Below are 19764 nucleotides of genomic sequence, written 5' to 3'. Positions count from 1 at the left end.
AATATTTACCCATTTTATCCTCAGAGATCACAAAACATTCCTTTTAATAGAGATGTCGATTATGGTCTTAGTAGTTTTTTGAGAAATAGTATGTGGGAGATGATGAAGAAGACAAAGTTGGTGATGTTGATTTTGATGATGGTGAGGTTGTTGATGTTGATGAATATTGTTACGATCCCTGGTTGTCTGCCCTGTGTTTCTCGTGTCCTTTGTCAAAAACTACACTTCCCACAATTCCCGGCCCTCATCACTGGCAGCCCTGTGTCATTGTTCGCACCTGATTGTCGTTTGTGATCATCCTGTGTCTGTGTATTTAAACCCTGTTTGTTTCTCCATTCCTTTGTCGATCGTTGAATGTTTCTCATGTGTTTAATGTTTCGCTGTTTGGATGTTTTTGATGTTCCCATGTTTACTCCATTACCCGTTACCCGTCCAGCCGTGTTCATCCTGCCGTGTTTTCCCAGTTCCGTGTTCCTCCGATGTGTTTGTGTTTTAGTTTCAGTTTTCCCCCCGTGGATGTTTCTTTTGTCCCTGCTTGTTTGTTTTCACTTTGATTAAAAATAAAGAACCCGCACTTAGATCCCACTCCTTGTCTGCCCTCGTCTGCATTCATAACAAATATAGTGCTTGGGGTTGGTGGTAAAAGGTTGGTGATAGAAATGAGGATGCTGTTGAGGTTACTGAAGATGACTGTGTTGCAGTGGTGACTTCTGATTCTTGAAAATAACAGCAACCTTTCATATGTCATGAATGTGAGTTTAATAACCAATCAAGTCACTTCACATACAAAAAAAAATTAAATAGAAAATCGCAGAATACTTTGTTACATTGATCACTTTTTAATCAAATCAAATCATGTTTAGTGACAATGACTGGCACTGGGAATGAATGCTTCAGGAAGTGTCTAATTGATGAAGGTGATATTTACACCATTGCTTTGTCAGTCACATCATCCAAATCATCATGTGTCTAGATTAAGTCATTTGGCTCTACGTGTATTTTCTATACAGAAAGTTAGAACTGAACGTCAATATACTCTATACTGTATATAAAATCAATAAAAGTTGTTTCAAAATCAAAAAATGGGTTTGTTTATTGATATTGCAAGATTGTTTGTGATCATTGTGCCTTTGTTTGTAGACATTCATGGTTCAGATAATGAGCATCTATCTTTGTAATAAAGTCTAAAACCCTTTGAAAGATTGTTTTTGTATGTTCCCGGATCCATACGAAATCTGATGTCATTGTGGTTAAAAAGAAAAGAAAAAAAAAAAAAACATTAGCTTGGACATGCTAATGCTGTGGAGTGTGTCTAAGAAATAACAAGCAAACAGCCTCTGTACACAAAGACTTTTAACAAGAATACATTACATTATGTAAAACCAATGGCATCATGGTATTTGTTTATGCAAATGGTTTCTTGTGTATTGATATACCACCATAATGTCATATCATATAACATGCTTTATTAACAGCATGCATTGATGATGAATAGGCAGAGAGAAGCTGTGTGAGCAACCATGGATCAAAGGTTGGCTATTCTTGTTCTGCTGTCAGGTTTGTATCATCATTTGTAATTTGTTTGCATGTATGTCTGTATGTGCATATATTTTAGCAAGCTAATATTAACAGGGATCTTGTGGAGCAGTTCTGGTCTTTCACGACAGTATCACTATATAAATGAGAGAATGCCCTGGAGTGATGCTCAGAGTTACTGCAGATCGAGGTACACTGATCTGGCTACTGTAGACGACATGAATGATGTGAGCAGGCTGGTAAAAACGGTGGATGCTGGTTACAGTGGATCAGTGTGGATTGGACTGAAGAGCGGGACACAGAGTCGCTGGGGTTGGTCTAAGGGAGACAATACTCTCACACAGTACAGCGGCTGGAAACCAGGGAAGCCTGATGGTGAAGGAAAATGTGTCTATTTTGCCTATGGATTTTGGATCAATTCCCCGTGCTCAACACGGCTATTCGTTGTGTGCTACAATGGTGAGTATTCAGTTGGTGATCTGTTTGAATATTTAGTTTAGCTGAGACAGAAAAGCTGTGGACTGATTCATTTTGTGCATCTGTTTATAGAAAGCACTGGATACAACATGGTAAATGTTTGGAAAAACTGGACAGAAGCTCAGAGCTACTGCAGACAGTATCACACTGATCTGGCCACCATCCGCAGCTCAGAGGAACAAAACCAGCTTAATAGTATTGTTGGGCAAGGGCCATGGGTCTGGATTGGTCTGTTCCTGGATTCTTGGGAGTGGTCTGACCAATGGAGCCTCTTCTTTAGATACTGGGCTACAGGACAACCATCCCAGGGTTCAGACTGTGTTGGCATGTTGACAAATGATTCTGGGAGATGGGTTCCTGACAGCTGTGATCTACAACGTCCTTTCGTCTGTCATGGAGGTGAGTTTTCGAAACAAATCAGATCATATAAAACAGTTCTTGTTTCTGCTCCATGAGATTTCATTGCACATTATTGAACACTGATGAATAGTGTATCATATAGAGAGGGGAAAAAATATTTTTTAAATAATTTAATCTTATAAATTTAGGTTTCTTATTCATTTCATTTTATGAAATTTAAATATTTCCTTCATTTTAATGGAGAGGTGAGATCCTATGTCTGATTGTGACTTGCATGACTTCAGGACCTGAATCAGTGTCTTTATTTAGATCAAATGTTGATTGTAAGCAGGCCCAGAAGTAATATGTTCTTGCAGAACTCCACAAAAAGCTCTGCATATTTCCACAAAATTGCATTTGTCATTCACAAAAGTTATACACATTACCCACCCCTTGCCGGGTTGTTAAATAAATATACTTTGGCTAATTATATGATGGTTTCAGCTAATAAGTGTGTTGTATGCTCATCACAATTTGACACATTTTTACTATATTTAAATAAATTCCGCAGAATCCCACAGATTTCCCCTGAAAATTAGCACAGACAATGTGAAAAAAGTCTGCAGATTCTGTCTGTCCGTCAAAGTGTGATTTAAACAAAACATTTAAGTATTTGAAGAGTAAATTGATAATGACAGTACTTTTGTTTATCCATATGCCATCCAATACTGACAAAGAACTACTCAGGCAAACTTCTTTTCGCAAGCATGATGAAAGTTTGATAAGATAAAAATATCCTTGAACAAGTAAAATAATGGGTGCTCGCTCTGTTTAAATATCCTTTCAATGTTTTTTTTTTTTTTTTTCATTTCGCTCTTCCAAATACCCAAGCCTCTTTCTCGACAATACTACTATGTAAATGAATAAATGACATGGCCAGAAGCTCAAAGTTACTGCAGAGCGAGGTACACTGATCTGGCTACTGTAGACACCATAGATGATGTGAGCAGAAAAAAAGTTAATGCATGAATTTTTTAGGAATTTGACTTTTACTCTGTATTTCTTTAGATGAGAGGTTGACTAAAAAACAGATTGTTAGACTGAAATTGTCCAGCGATGAAAAATCCAATTTGAATGATCCTTTAACACAGACTGCAGTTCTGAATAAGGTATATCTCTTTCTTAAAGGAATATTCCAGGTTCGATACAAGTTAAGCTCAATTGACAGAATTTGTAATGTTGATTACCACCAAAAAATTATTTTGACTTTCCCTATTTTTCTTTTAGCAAAAATCTAGGTTCAAGTGAAACACTTACAATGGAAGTGAATAGGTCATAAAATCGCTTACTAAACTTTTCTGTGTAAAGATATAGCCAATTTTACAGCTTCATTGCCATGACAATGTAATGTCAACACACCCTAAAACTACAGTAAAAATTACAATTTAAAAAACTTTACTGCTCAAATCATACATTTTAACAGAAGAAATAATATAAGTGCATTCATGAAGTTTTAAGCTTCACATTTCTGCATTTAAATAGTCTAAAAATTGGCCTAATTCACTTCCATTGTAAGTGCCTCACTTTGTTTTTTAAGAAAAGGAGGGATTTATTTTTGTGGAGATAAATATTATACCACAAAAGCTGTTTTTGTTAAGCATATTTTTTAGCTTAACCTGTATTGAACCCAGAATATTACTTTTAATACTGTGATCAGTTTCATGTATTGGGTGAAATAGTTTAAAGGTGCACTCAATAACTTTTGTATATGTGTCGTCTTGGACTTAAACTGACACTTTCCGGCTTGGATGCAGCATCATATAAAATCAATAGTTTTCAGTTTCAGATGCAATTGTAGAAATGTAGTATTCACAGTCAGCCATGATTACTTAAATCAATGAGTGAAAGTGTCAAATAACAGGACGGTTACTGAGATTAAGCGAGTAGTATTTGGCTGGTTGTGTGATTTTAATATGGCAGCCCCCATGTGCGGACCCTCTCCATGTAGAATAAAACCGATTTTATAATGTTACTAATATGACTGAAGTCTTCATTTTAATGTAAGTGGTCATGATTTCCTACATATATAGTAAAATTACAATTTATCTCTTTAGTATGGACGCCACGGTGTTCCAATTAAAAAAAAATGAAGAAATAAATGCTCAATCAATTAATTAAAAATTTTAAAGTGGATAAATAAACCAATTTATAAATAGACAAATATATAGACACATTTAAATGTGTTTATTTAATTCACGTTAAAAAAATTATTAGATTTAACAAAAAAAATTGCATTAATAAATCATTTAATTCATGTTTAAAATTAAATTAAATGTAACTATAAATAGCACATTAATAAGTCATTTTTAAATGCACCTTTTAAATATGTTAAGGTCCATTTTAATAGAATAATTGCATGAGTATGATCGGGAAAAGGCAGACCAGCAGAGGTTACACAGAAGGCAAATGAGCACACTTTTGTGAAATAATGGTAAATCTTAAACTACTGTTGTGTTTTACACATTTAAATGTGTCTGTTTATTTGCCCATTTATAAATTGGTTTATTTATCATTTTATATTCAAATTAATAGATCGATCATTTATTTCTTCATTCTTTTTTAATTGGCACTCCGCTGATTCCATACTTTAGGAGATAAACTTTTTTAATGAGTAAAAAATTACTGAGTGCACCTTTAAAGAAATCAAGAACATCTTAGTAACACTTTATTATAACTTTCATTAATAAATCAATAACAAACATTAAATAATGCTTAACAGATCATTAGTTAATGTATATTCAAATAGTTAGAAATATGAGAGAATGCACTTGTTAATGTTTACAAATTAATTTAACTAGCATAAACAAATTATCTGTTAAGCATTATGTAATGCAAATTAAAATAATTACAAATGTTATAAACATTTTATTCCTATGGCCTTGCACTTTTGAACCTCTACAAAGATTTTAATAAAGTTAATGTACATTTAAATGCTTACAAATTTCCTTCAAGGTTTTATAAATTATTCATAAATTACCTCATGCACTTTTTTACATTTACAAATGTTTTTAGAATTTATAATAATTTTTCACCACTTTACACACCATTCATGTTTACAAATGATTCAATAATGTCCAGCTTGTTAGTAACTAAGGTCTGTAAAGGCCACACATTTGCTGTTTGTTTGTTGTGGTATGTATGGATGATTTTACTATTTACACATATTTACAAATCTATTATAATGGTTTTTTTTCTGTCCCCAATCTAAAGTTGAAACTATTCATCCATTGTAAAAAAAAATGTATGGTTTATGGTTTAGTACCTTTATGGGCATTGAACAATTAACTGTAACAAAGTTTGTGTAGGGGGTTGTTAAGTTTAGTCGTATGCTTGATACAGACATTTATAACACATAATAGCGGAGAAAAATACTAACAGTTTCTGAAAACATTTGTAAACGTAAAAAAGTGCTTGAGCTCATATATTAATAATTAATTCATATATATATATATATATATATATATAGGCCATATACAGTATGAATGAATGTTTAATAACATATTAAGTTAATGAAAGTTATTAAAAAGTGATTCCAATGTCTTAAATACATTACCTCACAGCCAGGCAGCTCAAACTCTTATGTCTACCAGCAGGCCTAAAGTATTAGTGGTGTAATATGTATGAGGTTTATGTGATGAAGTGTCTCTTTAAACCTCTATGAACACCATTTGATGGCAATTACAATTTTCTAAAGGGAACACTCTTGTGACAGGTTAGTACCTTGCAGGCTCTGTATGTTTAGGATTAGGGTGGGGGTGGAGCTAGGGCATCTGCTGCCTGCAAGGAACAAACCCAGACACCTTTGTTCAATAGGCCAAACACTTCCAAAAATCTTCAAATAACAATAGTTATATTAGTACATTTGGTATCGGTCTCTTGAATAAGAATATGGGTTGCTAACGCAAAGTTTGAAGGTTTAGGAGACTGGTAAACTGCTTTGGATGACATGTGTTTGAATGACTGATGTTAACCAGCACATAATGTTCTGACTTATATTTTCAAGATAAGTGAAAAGCTAAAGAGCACGGGGCTGGAAAGTAACAGCAAAATAAGCTGGAGAAAGCAGGAAGGTGAAAACATGTTTCAAAAGGAGACCAAACGTAAAGGGAATTCAAATAAAAACTGTGATGATACCAATCTTTAATATACTACTATAAACTACAAATTTAAAACAGAAGTAATATATATATATTATTTTCTGTTTAAAATCTTCTTTTTACTAAAATGGACTAAATGTACTACATTAATATTAATTGAAGTTACAAACTGCATATATAACTTACCATCAGTCTGTTTTAAAGTTTTACTTTAAAGTAGCTAATGCAAGTGACTAGAGTTATTTCTATATTTTATAACTTTGCTTATTGATATTATACAAGCATATGCATGTATTCACATGTATGTATTCAACAGTAGTCAGTTCACATTCCTGTAACCAACTATAAGGCATTATCACTGCATATGTTATCCCTGTATTCCTTTATTTATGCATGAATGCTCATGAGGCCTCACATGTTTAATGTATGCGCTAGAGAATTATTCCATGTTACCCCTCTATCCTTGTAAGGGATTGTAACATTGCTGTACCAACGTTCCCGTGGGAAACTGGAGCTTACGTGCAGCAATGTATATACTTTTGGACTTTTAGTATATGGATAGGTTGCCTTTTTGAACCGATGGGGGCTCAGAGCAGGTGGCAGAGAGAGCTAAATTTATAATTGATTTCTGCTCAGTCAGCCCGCATACACAGGATATCGCCGACATTTGAATAGGCATGCTTTGCTAAGCATGATATTTACGAGCGCTTTTGCTCAGAATGCATGCATGAATCTTGCTCCCTTACAATGTGGCTTTCGCACTTCAATGGGTCATAGCCGTATGACCTGACACCCTGAATTATGACCTCAACTTGTACAGTACTCGTTTTGCCTAAGAAAGGAGTTTTCTGGCACATTGTGTATTACATTGTGTACTGGTTGGGTATAAAACCCTTAACTGATCTTTGATTGTCAGACTAACAACTCAAATCTCTCGCTCTTCACATCTGATCTCCAACTTTGAGGCCTCATCTTATTATTTGTACTTTAACTTTGACTTCTTTCTTTTACATACTTAGTTCATTAGATAAAGACAAGGCATTGTATTATTATTAGGTTAATTCCAGGACTTAGTCCTTAGGTATATCCTTATGAAATATCTACTAAACATTTATTTTATAATCAATAATAAATTTTTCTGTATTATTATTTTTTTTCTCATTATTTTATACTTTTATTAATTTTATTAATTTCTTTAAAATAAAACTTGTTATTCCTTCTACAAATCATCTGATTTATTGAAGTCATTTTCCATTTGCTGGATCTCACTGCATTTGTAGCATTAACTAATGTTAACCAATAGAACCTTATTGTAATGTGTTACCGAGATTTCTGTCCAATTCTGTGATGTGACATAAGGTAAATTAATTGTAAAAAACAAATATCTTAAGCAGTATATTCCTATATTTTGCTGATTTTTGTAACATGTTTTCATAATCTTTTTTATTTATTTTTTAATAAAGAAAAGCTGTTCTGTTTGAAAATTGTCTGTAAATGAAAAAGAAAAGTTCAAATAAACGTTTAATCGATTCACTTGAGCCCATGTGTAGAAGTCACTGCGTCTTCTTGTTTGAAGCTAAATATTTAGGTAATTGCAAATCTTTAACACTATGTTTTTGACACAGCTAATATCAGAAGGTTTTCATACTGGGCACATTTGCTGCACACCGAATGTCAGAACTTTATTTCCCACTCATATATGGTGCAGTTGAAGTCTGCGATGTAGGAATAGCCTACCTATTTATAAACAGTAATGATGGTTAACCAGTTTGTAAATTGTGATGAAAAAAAGTGCCATCTCATGCAGGGAACACTCCAAAGCTGAAGTATAGGGGAGAGCTGTGGCTTTGTTGTGTATTCATTGTCAAGTGTCAAAATTACTGCTCAAGCCTATTATACATGAAAAAGTTAATAAACTCCTTTCATTTACATTATATTTTAGTTTATCATATATTTATTTTAATTAGATCAGATACAGTTGTTAGAGGGGGATTTTATGTGGTAATATGGTCGTGTTACAATGTGCCCCGCTCCTGTCATCGTAGGTTGGGCACATTGTAACATTTCATTTTACTTATGCCCAGGTAGACGGCGAATATGCTGTATTCAGTGGCGGAGCAAGGGGGTGGCCAGGGGCCAAATGGACCAATGCCTGGCCACCCCATTGGCCACCCCACTCGCAACTGCCATTTTGGTCATTTTTTGTCTTGGGCACAATTTAGTTTTTAGAGGTGGAACTGTCTCTGTACAACCCCAACACACAGGAGTCTTAACATGTGGGCACACCAAGGTCGCCGCACCTCTCTGTCCTGGGTGTTACTGTATCACAGATTATTGATGGGAAGATCGGATCATTTTATTGACTTGAATCTTTGAGTCTCGTTCTGCAAAATGAAAAAATCTTAATTCAAGTAATTTCGTTCACTTATGCAGAATTAAATTAAATTAAAATGTTACATTTTCAATAGCCAAATCACCCCCAAAACGTCTACTTACGCAAACTTTGATTATAGTCCCAATAAGGAAAAAATTATAATGCAGCCAAGGACAAACTATGAGAAACAGAAATGATTAATTCACCTCTGGAATCTTCTTGTCCAAGTCATTTGTTCTTTTGTCACGTGACAGCCGTATGTGCATAGCTGCTGTCACGTGACAAAAGAACAAATGACTCGAGAGGTGAACTAATCGTTTCTGTTTCTTGTACAGCACCTATGCGGTTTTCAAGTAATAAATGAACAGAGATTGCGCAATGCACATGTGTGGCCAACACAAAATGAACTAATTACTCTCTTTGACTACTCGTTCTTCTGAGTCACATAAAAGATTTGTTCAAAATTAACTAACCGTTCATGAATGACCTATCACTAGCACAGATTACGGGAAAGCTCTTTCAGTGTGAATGAACAAATTTTGCAGTCCCAGAACAGTTGCCGGATCTATTTTTCCGGAATTAACACCAGGATCTCTGTGTGAAAGGGGCTAGTGATTTCGAGGGGCTTAGTATCATTTCATGTTAGTTGGTGCTAGACAGGCTGGTTTGAGTATTTCTGTAACTGCTGATCTCCTGTGATTTTCACACACAACTGTCTCTAGTTTACTCATAATGGTGCCAAAAACTAAAAAACATCCAGTAAATGTCAGTTCTGCAGATGGAAACGCGTTGATGAGAGAGGTCAACAGAGAATGGCCAGACTGGTTCGAGCAGACAGAAAACTATGGTAACTCAGATAACCACTCAATAAAATTGTAGTGAGCAGAATACCATCTCTGAATGCACATAAAGTCTAATCTTAAGGCGCATAGGCTACAAAAGCAGAAGACCACAGCAGGCATTTTATTAGGACCATAGAATATTAATTATATTTATGAAGGAGCAAAATTTACTTCAAGGGGTCAATCCACTACTTAATGGTCTTAATCCAAAAGCTTCTGCACCTAAATCATCAGGAGTCATCTGATACAACAGGTTGTGCTCTCATTTGTGTGTCATAATGGCCATGGTTTTGCAAAGTGATAAGCAGTAGTGCTCTTTTTATGACAAACAATCTCTTTAAACAAAACAAGGCACCTGGATATTGATTTCTGTGACGTCTTCACTGAAAATGATCTACTGAATATGCATATGAAAATTATGATTATTGTAAAAGAGGACATCCATTATTATGAGAATATTTGTAGGTAAAAGATTTAGCTGTTACTTTATACAAAATGACTTAAAGGGACAGTCCCCTGGGTGAAGTACATTGATTAAAGGTGCCAGTTGTTGACCACATACTGTATGCTTTTCCAAATGGCAACTACACAAACTAATGTTATTTGTTCACTAATTTGTTCACAAACTAATGTTATTGTTGAGAACAGGAAAATAGTTAAAAATAGAAGTGTTAAAAAAGATTACGATGAATGGTTTGGGAAGTTCTTTTAAATTTTGGAAAGTGTTCACTGACTGAAAGGTCTGGTCCTCACACTCTGATGTTTAATTTAGAAAATTTGAGTGTACTTCTCAACATTACGTACAGTATGTTTACAGTCCATTTACAACGTGCTGTATGCATTCACCACCACCCCTTACATTTGTGGTGCACAATCAGAGCAGATGACATTCCAGGAGCCAGTTCATGATAGAGCCACTCCCTAACTGCCAAGGCAAAGAAGAGTGGCATGGCAGGACCAAAACAAACAAATGTCAAGCACAGCCATCAGATAAGCTGCTCAAGACAACTACCAGATACTTCAGAAAGTAAGTAACACTTTATTTTGATGGTCCCAAATAGATATTTAATTGATTATAAGTGACTTATCAACAGGCTTGCTATAGCTAGTAAACAGTGTTTCAACAAACATTCAGTAGACTTTCAGTAGCCTGTATACAGATCTCTATTAATGACCAACTTGCATTATTGTTGAGAACATCAGTTAATTAAAAGGTCATTAATAAAGATCTATATACAGGCTACTGAAAGTCTACTGAATGTTTGTTGAAACACTGTTTACTAGCTATAGCAAATCAGTTGATAAGTCACTTATAGTCAGTTAAATATCTAATTGGGACCATCAAAATAAAATGTTACCGGCCCCAGACCTTCCAACACTTTGGAAAAGACTTCTCATTGGTCCATGAGTGGTTTCTTAGCAACCTATCAAACCCCCCATCATAAGGTTTTCCTTAAGACCAGAGGTGAGAAGGACCATAAATATTCTTCAATACCTCTCGAGGCAGCATTGCCTTACCATGTAGCGAAAGCTGAAACAAAGAAGCCACAAAGAAAAATCTGTACACAGAAAATGTACTCCTAACATGGACACCAACTGAAACACATCTACTTTTTGCACTGTTTGTTCACAGAACTGTTTTTGTAAATTTAAGTTGTTCAATTAGCACAATAGTTCACACAAACTGAACTATGATGGTATAAATTAATGCATGCGTAATATTTAATCTTTCAATATCATGTTTCGTCTCTATATCTTCATAAAAATGCCAAGAAGTTTTTAGAAAAGGAACAATGCATAGATGAAACTTTAAAGACATTGTTTTAACTATGTACTTTAAAATATGAAAATGTTCCACACAGAGAAGGGAGGGTGAGCCACACTGTATGCGCCCCCTCCGATGTCAGCAGCCAGTCATAGCCCTGAAACAGGAAGGTGCCAAACTGAAATCTCCACCTCATCAGGAAGGTATAAAGCCTCTTTACAACAGCCACACTTTTATCCTGAGTCCCTGCCCAGAGGTTCATTAACAGGATACACTTCTATAACACTTCCCCGTTCTTAGTTCCTGGAGTTCAGGAGCAATAACAGAATAATAATAATCAACGTTCTGAGTTCCCGGCTGTTCGAGTTCGGGAGAAATAAGAGAATAATAATCAACATTTTGAATCTCTGGCCTGAGTGGTAGGAGATGGAACAGAATACAAACTGCTTCCAGATTATCAGCATTCCTCAGCATTCCTTTGTGTCCAAGACTGTTGAAACGTAATCCAGCTCCTTCTCCACTGTAACGTGGCCCTGAGCCCCAGTGGAAGATGTTGCCATCACCGAACTCATCGACCGATCAAGAAGAATGTAAATATCACTACTAAACCTCTTTTCAGAGACCTTGGCAATTGCTATATTATCAGTTTATGATTATCTAATGTTCTTTAGATTACATAACCTGTGTATCAAATGTCTTGCAAATAATCTTTGCGTTATTTGTTTAATTATGAATAAGGTTTTCACCTAATTAATTAACAGAGAAACAGCAACTTATTTTTCATAAGATAATAGTCATACTTTGCCATTGCTACATCCAATTTAACCACTTGCATCTTTCCATCTTATGCACTTTATGTACCTATTCATTTGTTTGACCTTTTAGCATATTAGTACCATTTTATAGCTTTTTTTCATTTTATTACAACTGTGTGTTCCTTGTATTGATGATACAGAAGAGCTCTAAAGGGTAAGGGAATCTCACAAATCCTTCAGATTATTCAGACGACTGTCATGGAGAAACTCACGGAGGCAGGGATATGGACTCAATTGCGGGGTTTATTAAACAGGTGAATGAAGCAGTGATGAAAAGAACAGGTGAGTGAATCCAGATACAGTGGTGATGCAGACAGCAGGAGAGTAATATCCAGACAATGGAATAATGCGATGTACAGATGAATAGTTAACTCACTACAGTCTTTTGATATTTGCAGGATACTTAAACAACATAGGAGAGTCAAAACACTGGAGGATAAACAGAGGATGAACCAACACGAAACACAGACAAAGAGAATAACAAGGTAAATATATTAACAGGTAAGTTAGATAAAACTAGTACGTCCGTAGTCTCAGGGAAACATTGAAGAGAACAGACAGAGAGTGTGTGGGAGAAGGCTGGGTATAAAAGCAGTCCTGCATTATTCACTAATAATGTGAGTGCGTTTGATCAAAACTTCGGGGAGAGTGAGCGCTGTGTTGGCAGTGAGGGAGAGAGAGCGGAGTATGGAGTGAGAGAGGGAGTCCGGTGAATCCGTGACAATGACCACGTGACTCCAATTTATATAATTTAAATGTATTAAATTTAGTGGATATTGGCTCGTTGGCTGTGGGAGGCCTGGAGCAAGGTGCCATGGAAGGCCTGGAGCAAGGAGCCATGGAAGGCTTGTAGCAAGGAGCCATGGCAGGCTTGGAGCATGGAGCCGTGGCAGGCTTGGAGCATGGAGCCATGGGAAGCTTGGGGCAAGGAGCCGTGGGAGGCTTGGGGCAAGGAGCCGAGGAAGGTCAGGAGGAAGGAGCCGGGGAAGGCCAGGAGAAAGGTGCCAGGAAAGGCCAGGAGAAAGGAGCCAGGGAAGGCTTGGAGGAAGGAGCCGTGTCCTCTTTTAGCTCGATCTGTGGTGAATACATTGAAGAAGAAGGTGCATAAGTAGTGGACGCCGCGTCTGTAGAGGTATCGTTCTGATCTTGCTAAGGAATTACTGGGACATTCGCAGTAGTGAGTAATGTCTGTCGCAGTTGATTCACCAGGGTTTCTGTCATCTCATTAAAGGTGCTTAGATCAGCTCCCGCTGGATCCATGGTTGCGGTCTAGTCTTCTGTCACGACACAACACAGACACAGATGAACTGTTGAACCCAGTAGCGGGAGTTTTATTGAAGAAGCTAAATACTCAGGTAAGTCAATGGAAGTTGGATGATTTGATAAATTAGCTTATAGTGACTGAGTTTGTGTTTCCAGGAAGACAGCAGACAGAGCGCCACTCAGGAGAGCCATAGGAGGAAGAAGGGGGAATTTTGGAGAAGGAATTCGAGGATTTGGATGAAGGTTAAAGTGAGTATATCAACTGATAGAGAGCATATTGTATATTGTAGCACACATCTAATCGCGTTCAGTCGGAGAAGTGGATATAAACACAGAGACAGTGTGCAACAGTGAAAGCCATCGGGGTAGCACACATTGTTGGAATAACCAGAGGTGGGTAGTAAAGTGTTACATTTACTCTGTTACATTTACTTGAGTAACTTTTTGTGGAAAATTTTACTTTTAGAGTAGGTTTAAATGTGGGTACTTTTTACTCTCACTCAAGTACATTTCTAATTATTTTATTTTTTTACTTTTACTTCTTTACAATGTGTGGCGTTATTGTCGTTACATTACTGGGTTTAATTTGAATTAATGTGTAATTTATTGAGAGGTGAATGGGACTTTTTCGAGAGCGAAAGTTCACATCTGCGCACGATGAGCCGCTCCCACTTGAGTGATGAGACTGTCACTCAAGTCATCAGTGCAGCAGCATCAAACTCAAAGTGAAACACTTTCTTCGCTCCACACAGTGAAAAAAGAATAGTTCCGTCATGCAATGCCTTCATCTAACACCAAGACAAGCTGATATTTCAAGATTAAATTCAGAGCTCCAACTTCAGGTAGCATGTCGAGGTACATTTTGGCTATAATTCTAACGCGGGCTTTTCTGTGTAATGAGGGTGGTTCTGTAACTGGGCTCTTATGACATCAGTTTTTAAGTGTACAATTTTAAATTAGTGCAGCAATATGTCAGTGTGGTTTGTCCTGCATGTCATAAGCAGTATTTATGCATTTACTCCGCGCCCTCGCGGGGGTACTGGAAACTATCGCTGTATAACTGTATAAAATCCATATTAAATCCAAATTGAGTGTAAATCACTACCATTCGCGTGATCGACAACTGTAGCGCGAACAGACAGCATTTCTGCGCGTGCACAGCGAGGTTCAGGGCGCACGCGTGCGATGTGCGGGCGCTAGACAATCGTTTGGCGACGAGAGTGGCTGTGTCCTATATCGTTCACTCATTCACTATTTCCTGTGAATGGCAATTAGTGCACTATACACTCACCTAAAGGATTATTAGGAACACCATACTAATACTGTGTTTGACCCCCTTTCGTTTTCAGAACTGCCTTAATTCTACGTGGCATTGATTCAACAAGGTGCTGAAAGCATTCTTTAGAAATCTTGGCCCATATTGATAGGATAGCATCTTGCAGTTGATGGAGATTTGTGGGATGCACATCCAGAGCACGAAGCTCCCGTTCCACCACATCCCAAAGATGCTCTATTGGGTTGAGATCTGGTGACTGTGGGGGCCATTTTAGTACAGTGAACTCATTGTCATGTTCAAGAAACCAATTTGAAATGATTCGAGCTTTGTGACATGGTGCATTATCCTGCTGTAAGTAGCCATCAGAGGATGGGTACATGGTGGCCATAAAGGGATGGACATGGTCAGAAACAATGCTCAGGTAGGCCGTGGCATTTAAACGATGCCCAATTGGCACTAAGGGGCCTAAAGTGTGCCAAGAAAACATCCCCCACACCATTACACCACCACCACCAGCCTGCACAGTGGTAACAAGGCATGATGGATCCATGTTCTCATTCTGTTTACGCCAAATTCTGACTCTACCATCTGAATGTCTCAACAGAAATCGAGACTCATCAGACCAGGCAACATTTTTCCAGTCTTCAACTGTCCAATTTTGGTGAGCTCTTGCAAATTGTAGCCTCTTTTTCCTATTTGTAGTGGAGATGAGTGGTACCCGGTGGGGTCTTCTGCTGTTGTAGCCCATCCGCCTCAAGGTTGTGCGTGTTGTGGCTTCACAAATGCTTTGCTGCATACCTCGGTTGTAACGAGTGGTTATTTCAGGCAAAGTTGCTCTTCTATCAGCTTGAATCAGTCGGCCCATTCTCCTCTGACCTCTAGCATCAACAAGGCATTTTCAGCCCACAGGACTGCCGCATACTGGATGTTTTTCCTTTTCACACCATTCTTTGTAAACCCTAGAAATGGTTGTGCGTGAAAATCCCAGTAACTGAGCAGATTGTGAAATACTCAGACCGGCCCGTCTGGCACCAACAACCATGCCACGCTCAAAATTGCTTAAATCACCTTTCTTTCCCATTCTGACATTCAGTTTGGAGTTCAGGAGATTGTCTTGACCAGGACCACACCCCTAAATGCATTGAAGCAACTGCCATGTGATTGGTTGATTAGATAATTGCATTAATGAGAAATTGACCAGGTGTTCCTAATAATCCTTTAGGTGAGTGTATCTCAGCAGGTGAGTGAACGAAATGAGTGAGTTCGGACATGAGTGTTGGAGCTCTGGGGCTGGTGCAGAAATGTCACATGACATTTTTAAAGACTTGGGCCTTACTTGTTATTCTTATTAAATAATATATTAATACAATAAATCTTATTATGTTTGTCAGTTTTAATATATACTGTGTGTTAATATAAAGAGTAAACACATTTGATCAAATAAAGAGTACGTTTTAAAATGCATCTGTATGTTTTGTCTCTCAATATGTTATTATTATTTTAATCCAGTAATGATTTGTCAAAAAGTAATGTAATACATTCAGCATTAAATAAAACATTGCAGGAGTGAAGGAAGCAGAAACTCCTAACTCGTATGTCTTCCCCGTGGTGGATCGTGGGAAATTAACTGTCATCGAGTGTCCTTGAAATGTACACTTGCAATTAGAGTGTATTGTGGGTAAGAATGAGTGAACAAAATTTGGGAACGAGTGGCTCACTCAGAATTCAGACACTCCTACAAAATAGCGAAAACTCGAAATAGTGCATATATAGTATACTATATAGTGCATAGGGGCAGTTTCAGACACAGCGAGTGTTTCACTATCAGGTTTGGTGCCGTACGTAGGCTGCGTTCTCTGCATTTAGAGAGTGGCGGTACTGCTGTACAGAACTAATGTTCTAAATGCTTACAACACTGAAAACTGTAACTACACTGAAATAAGAATCTACATAGGACTTTAAAAGCTATGAAATAGCAAAAGAAGGCATTGTATTTCAGCATTATATTTAATGTCCTTGTGGGACATTTACACGTTTTCACTGTAATAATTACTAGAAATATTTCCAAACCTCTCTTCATATTGACAAATTCATCCAGATCTGACAAGAGCCCTTAAAGGGATTGTTCACCCAAAAATTACAATTCTCATTATTTACTCACCCTCATGCAACCCCAGATGTATATGACTTACTTTCTTCTGCTGAACTTAAATGAAGATTTTTAGTAGAATTTCTCAGCTCTGTAGGTCCATACAATGCAAGTGAATGGGTGGCAAGGCAACATTTTAAAGCTAAACAAACAAACAAACATAAGTCAGCATAAAAGTAATGTATAAGACTCTAGTGGTTAAATCAGTGTATATATAAATTTATATATGTATCAAATATATATATAAAACATTTACTGAAAGTAAATAGTGACTAATATCTCCTTATTGTGTTGCATGGCAGAAAGAAAGACATATGGGTTTGGAACAACATGATGGTGAATGATGACAGAATTTACATTAATAATAATAATTCTGTAGTACATGTTCGATGTGTATTATGTAATGGAATATAGGGGAGCAAACTTATATTTTGTAATTTGTGAAAGTAGTGAGTTACTCACTACTTGAGTACTCTTTTAATTGGATACTTTCTTACTCTTACTCAAGTAATTATTTATGTTAGTAAATTTACTTCTACTTGAGTAATTATGTTTTTGAAGTAATTGTACTTTTACTTGAGAACAGTTTTTGGCTACTCTACCCACCTCTGGGAATAACTGCCCATCCACAGCCATGAAAACACCCTATAAGGAAGGTACCAGACTCGCTAGTGAATGCTGCTACAGTAACATCTATGCAGAACAGTAATGAAAATGTTTTTATGAATAAAAATTTTTAAGTGACTGTCATTGCATGTTTTTGCTGTCATCAGAGGCTTTTTTTTGATTAAAATTGGTTTGATATGAAATTAATAGAACGCCTGAAAAAGATCTTTGACCGAAACGCTGTAAACCGAAACAGTGTGCAGGCGTTTTCTACTTATTTTCCCCATTGTATTGTGTACGCACCTGCCTGGCATGTGTTTATTTATGGGTTTAACAGAATTAGCATTGACCATATGTTATCTACTGAACACGATTTACTGTATTTAATTATGAAACCTACATTATAGAGCTCATATCAAATAAAAAAAAACTGTCCAACAAGTTATGTTAGAGGGCATACATGTTTTTGAGAAAATCAAACACAAACTGCATCTTTCCATTAACTTTTCACCCCATGTCAAGCACTTTTGCTGGATAAAAGATAAGCAGAGTTGGGAAAAAAATAAAAAATAAACTAAATGCAAGCAGCAAAGAAAATTGTCTAAATATGTATAGGGTATGGTTTAAAAAGAAAACAGCTTCTTTTTTTTTTTACTAATTTATGTTATTATCATTTATTTTAGATTAATTTCACTAATTTAATTATTAGTAATTTTTTTCATTACTATCAAAATGTAGTCATGGCAGTATGTCTGAAAGTACACAACACATTCGGATGTCTCTCACATGATTTACACGTTGTCGGGAGTAGGTGTAAATTGTGTTTGTACCAACCAAGCGTGCCGCACAAGCCCTCAATAGTGAAGCCAAAACGTCTCGATCGCCCCCCGGTGACTGGTCCTAGTATAGGTCATAAACCCCGCCTACCCATGTTATTCAATGGGACAAGAGACATTTCCATTTATGCATTTGGCAGACGCTTTTATCCAAAGCGACTTACAGTGCACTTATTACAGGGACATTCCCCCTGGAGCAACTTGGAGTTAAGTCCTTGCTCAAGGACCAAATGGTGGTGGCTGTGGGGCTCGAACCAGCATCCTTCTGATTACCAGATTACCAGTTATGTGCTTAGACCACTACACCACCAAAGATTCCAAAGATAATGGCTTTGATTTGAATGATTTACACCAATAAATTGTTCTGCTTGTGTTTCATGAATGAATCCCATTGTTTTCAAACAGCTTTCCAAAAACAATTTTGGTTGTAGTATAAAAATTTGACAGTATTGGTCAGGTCGGGACACAGTGCTGTTTTACAGGCTGGGTATGGGCTGATATCCCCACGCAGACCTACGGATGGTACTACCAGGCACCATTCACTAACTGCCTCAAGTGGATGGGAAGGAAGATTTATATGTAGGACTCTGTTGAGGTAGGAAGGTGCTGATCCAAAGTGAGTTTGAAATGTAAGCGTCAAAGTTTTTATTTAATGCAAGCAGCAGCAGATTGCCAGTGGAGTAAGACCAAGAAAGATGTGACTTGCCCCCCTTGGGTTGGTTAAAGACCAGATGCGGCTTTGCATTCTGGATCATCTGCTGAGGTGCAATTGTTCTTGCTGGAAGGCCAGACAGCACTGCAGTATCCCAGTATAGAGATGACAAGAGCCTGGAGCTTAATGTTGTGAGTTTAGATGTTGTCATTAAAGGTTGTCATTCAAACTTGGTTTAATTTCTTTGTCCGAACCAGAGTTTGTTTCCTACCCCCTCTCCCTGCCCTCACTGGTCTCTGTTTACATGATTTTATTTGGGTATGAAACGTGGTCCGATTATGTCGGCAGCAGTTTTACCACTGTAATTAGATAACAACTCAAGAAGATGTCAGCTTCACTCTGTTAAGTGAAGTATTTGTCTCTTTGGATTCACCACCAAAATCTGATGCACAGAAATACACTGAATGTGCAATTATGTGATAAATGTTAGAGTTTGTCTGCTGCAAGTTTTGTGAAGACCGTGAGCTGCTCTCTGATGTGGATTTATTTGGAGACAAGCAGGTATGAGACATTCTACCATAATAATTGCGATCGGGAGCCTGCAAAGACACAAAAATTATATGTCATCACAATCGGTTCCCTTCCGCGATTTGGTACAATTGCATTGATATCAGCAG

At 37.0% G+C, this 19764-nt stretch overlaps 1 protein-coding gene across 2 annotated transcripts; it reads left to right on the top strand.

Annotated features, from left to right (window-relative positions):
* The first annotated feature begins 1492 nt into the window (after window positions 1–1492).
* LOC127648643 (macrophage mannose receptor 1-like) lies at window positions 1493–7569 on the top strand. Of its 2 annotated transcripts, XM_052133356.1 has the most exons (5): window positions 1493–1557; window positions 1633–1995; window positions 2086–2412; window positions 3421–3521; window positions 6416–7569. In XM_052133356.1, exons 1-5 carry the CDS (start codon window positions 1521–1523, stop codon window positions 6554–6556), a joined length of 969 nt encoding a protein of 322 aa, XP_051989316.1. In that variant the 5' UTR covers window positions 1493–1520; the 3' UTR covers window positions 6557–7569. The 2 variants fall into 2 exon arrangements, with proteins under 2 accessions (XP_051989316.1, XP_051989315.1); XM_052133355.1 differs by having other exon boundaries at window positions 1522–1995.
* Window positions 7570–19764: the final 12195 nt, after the last annotated feature.

The sequence above is a fragment of the Xyrauchen texanus genome, chromosome 9 (genome assembly GCF_025860055.1).
Source record: "Xyrauchen texanus isolate HMW12.3.18 chromosome 9, RBS_HiC_50CHRs, whole genome shotgun sequence".
Taxonomy (NCBI): domain Eukaryota; kingdom Metazoa; phylum Chordata; class Actinopteri; order Cypriniformes; family Catostomidae; genus Xyrauchen; species Xyrauchen texanus.
The sequence above is the reverse complement of the archived record's forward strand: the minus strand, read 5'-3'. Positions and strand labels throughout refer to the sequence as shown.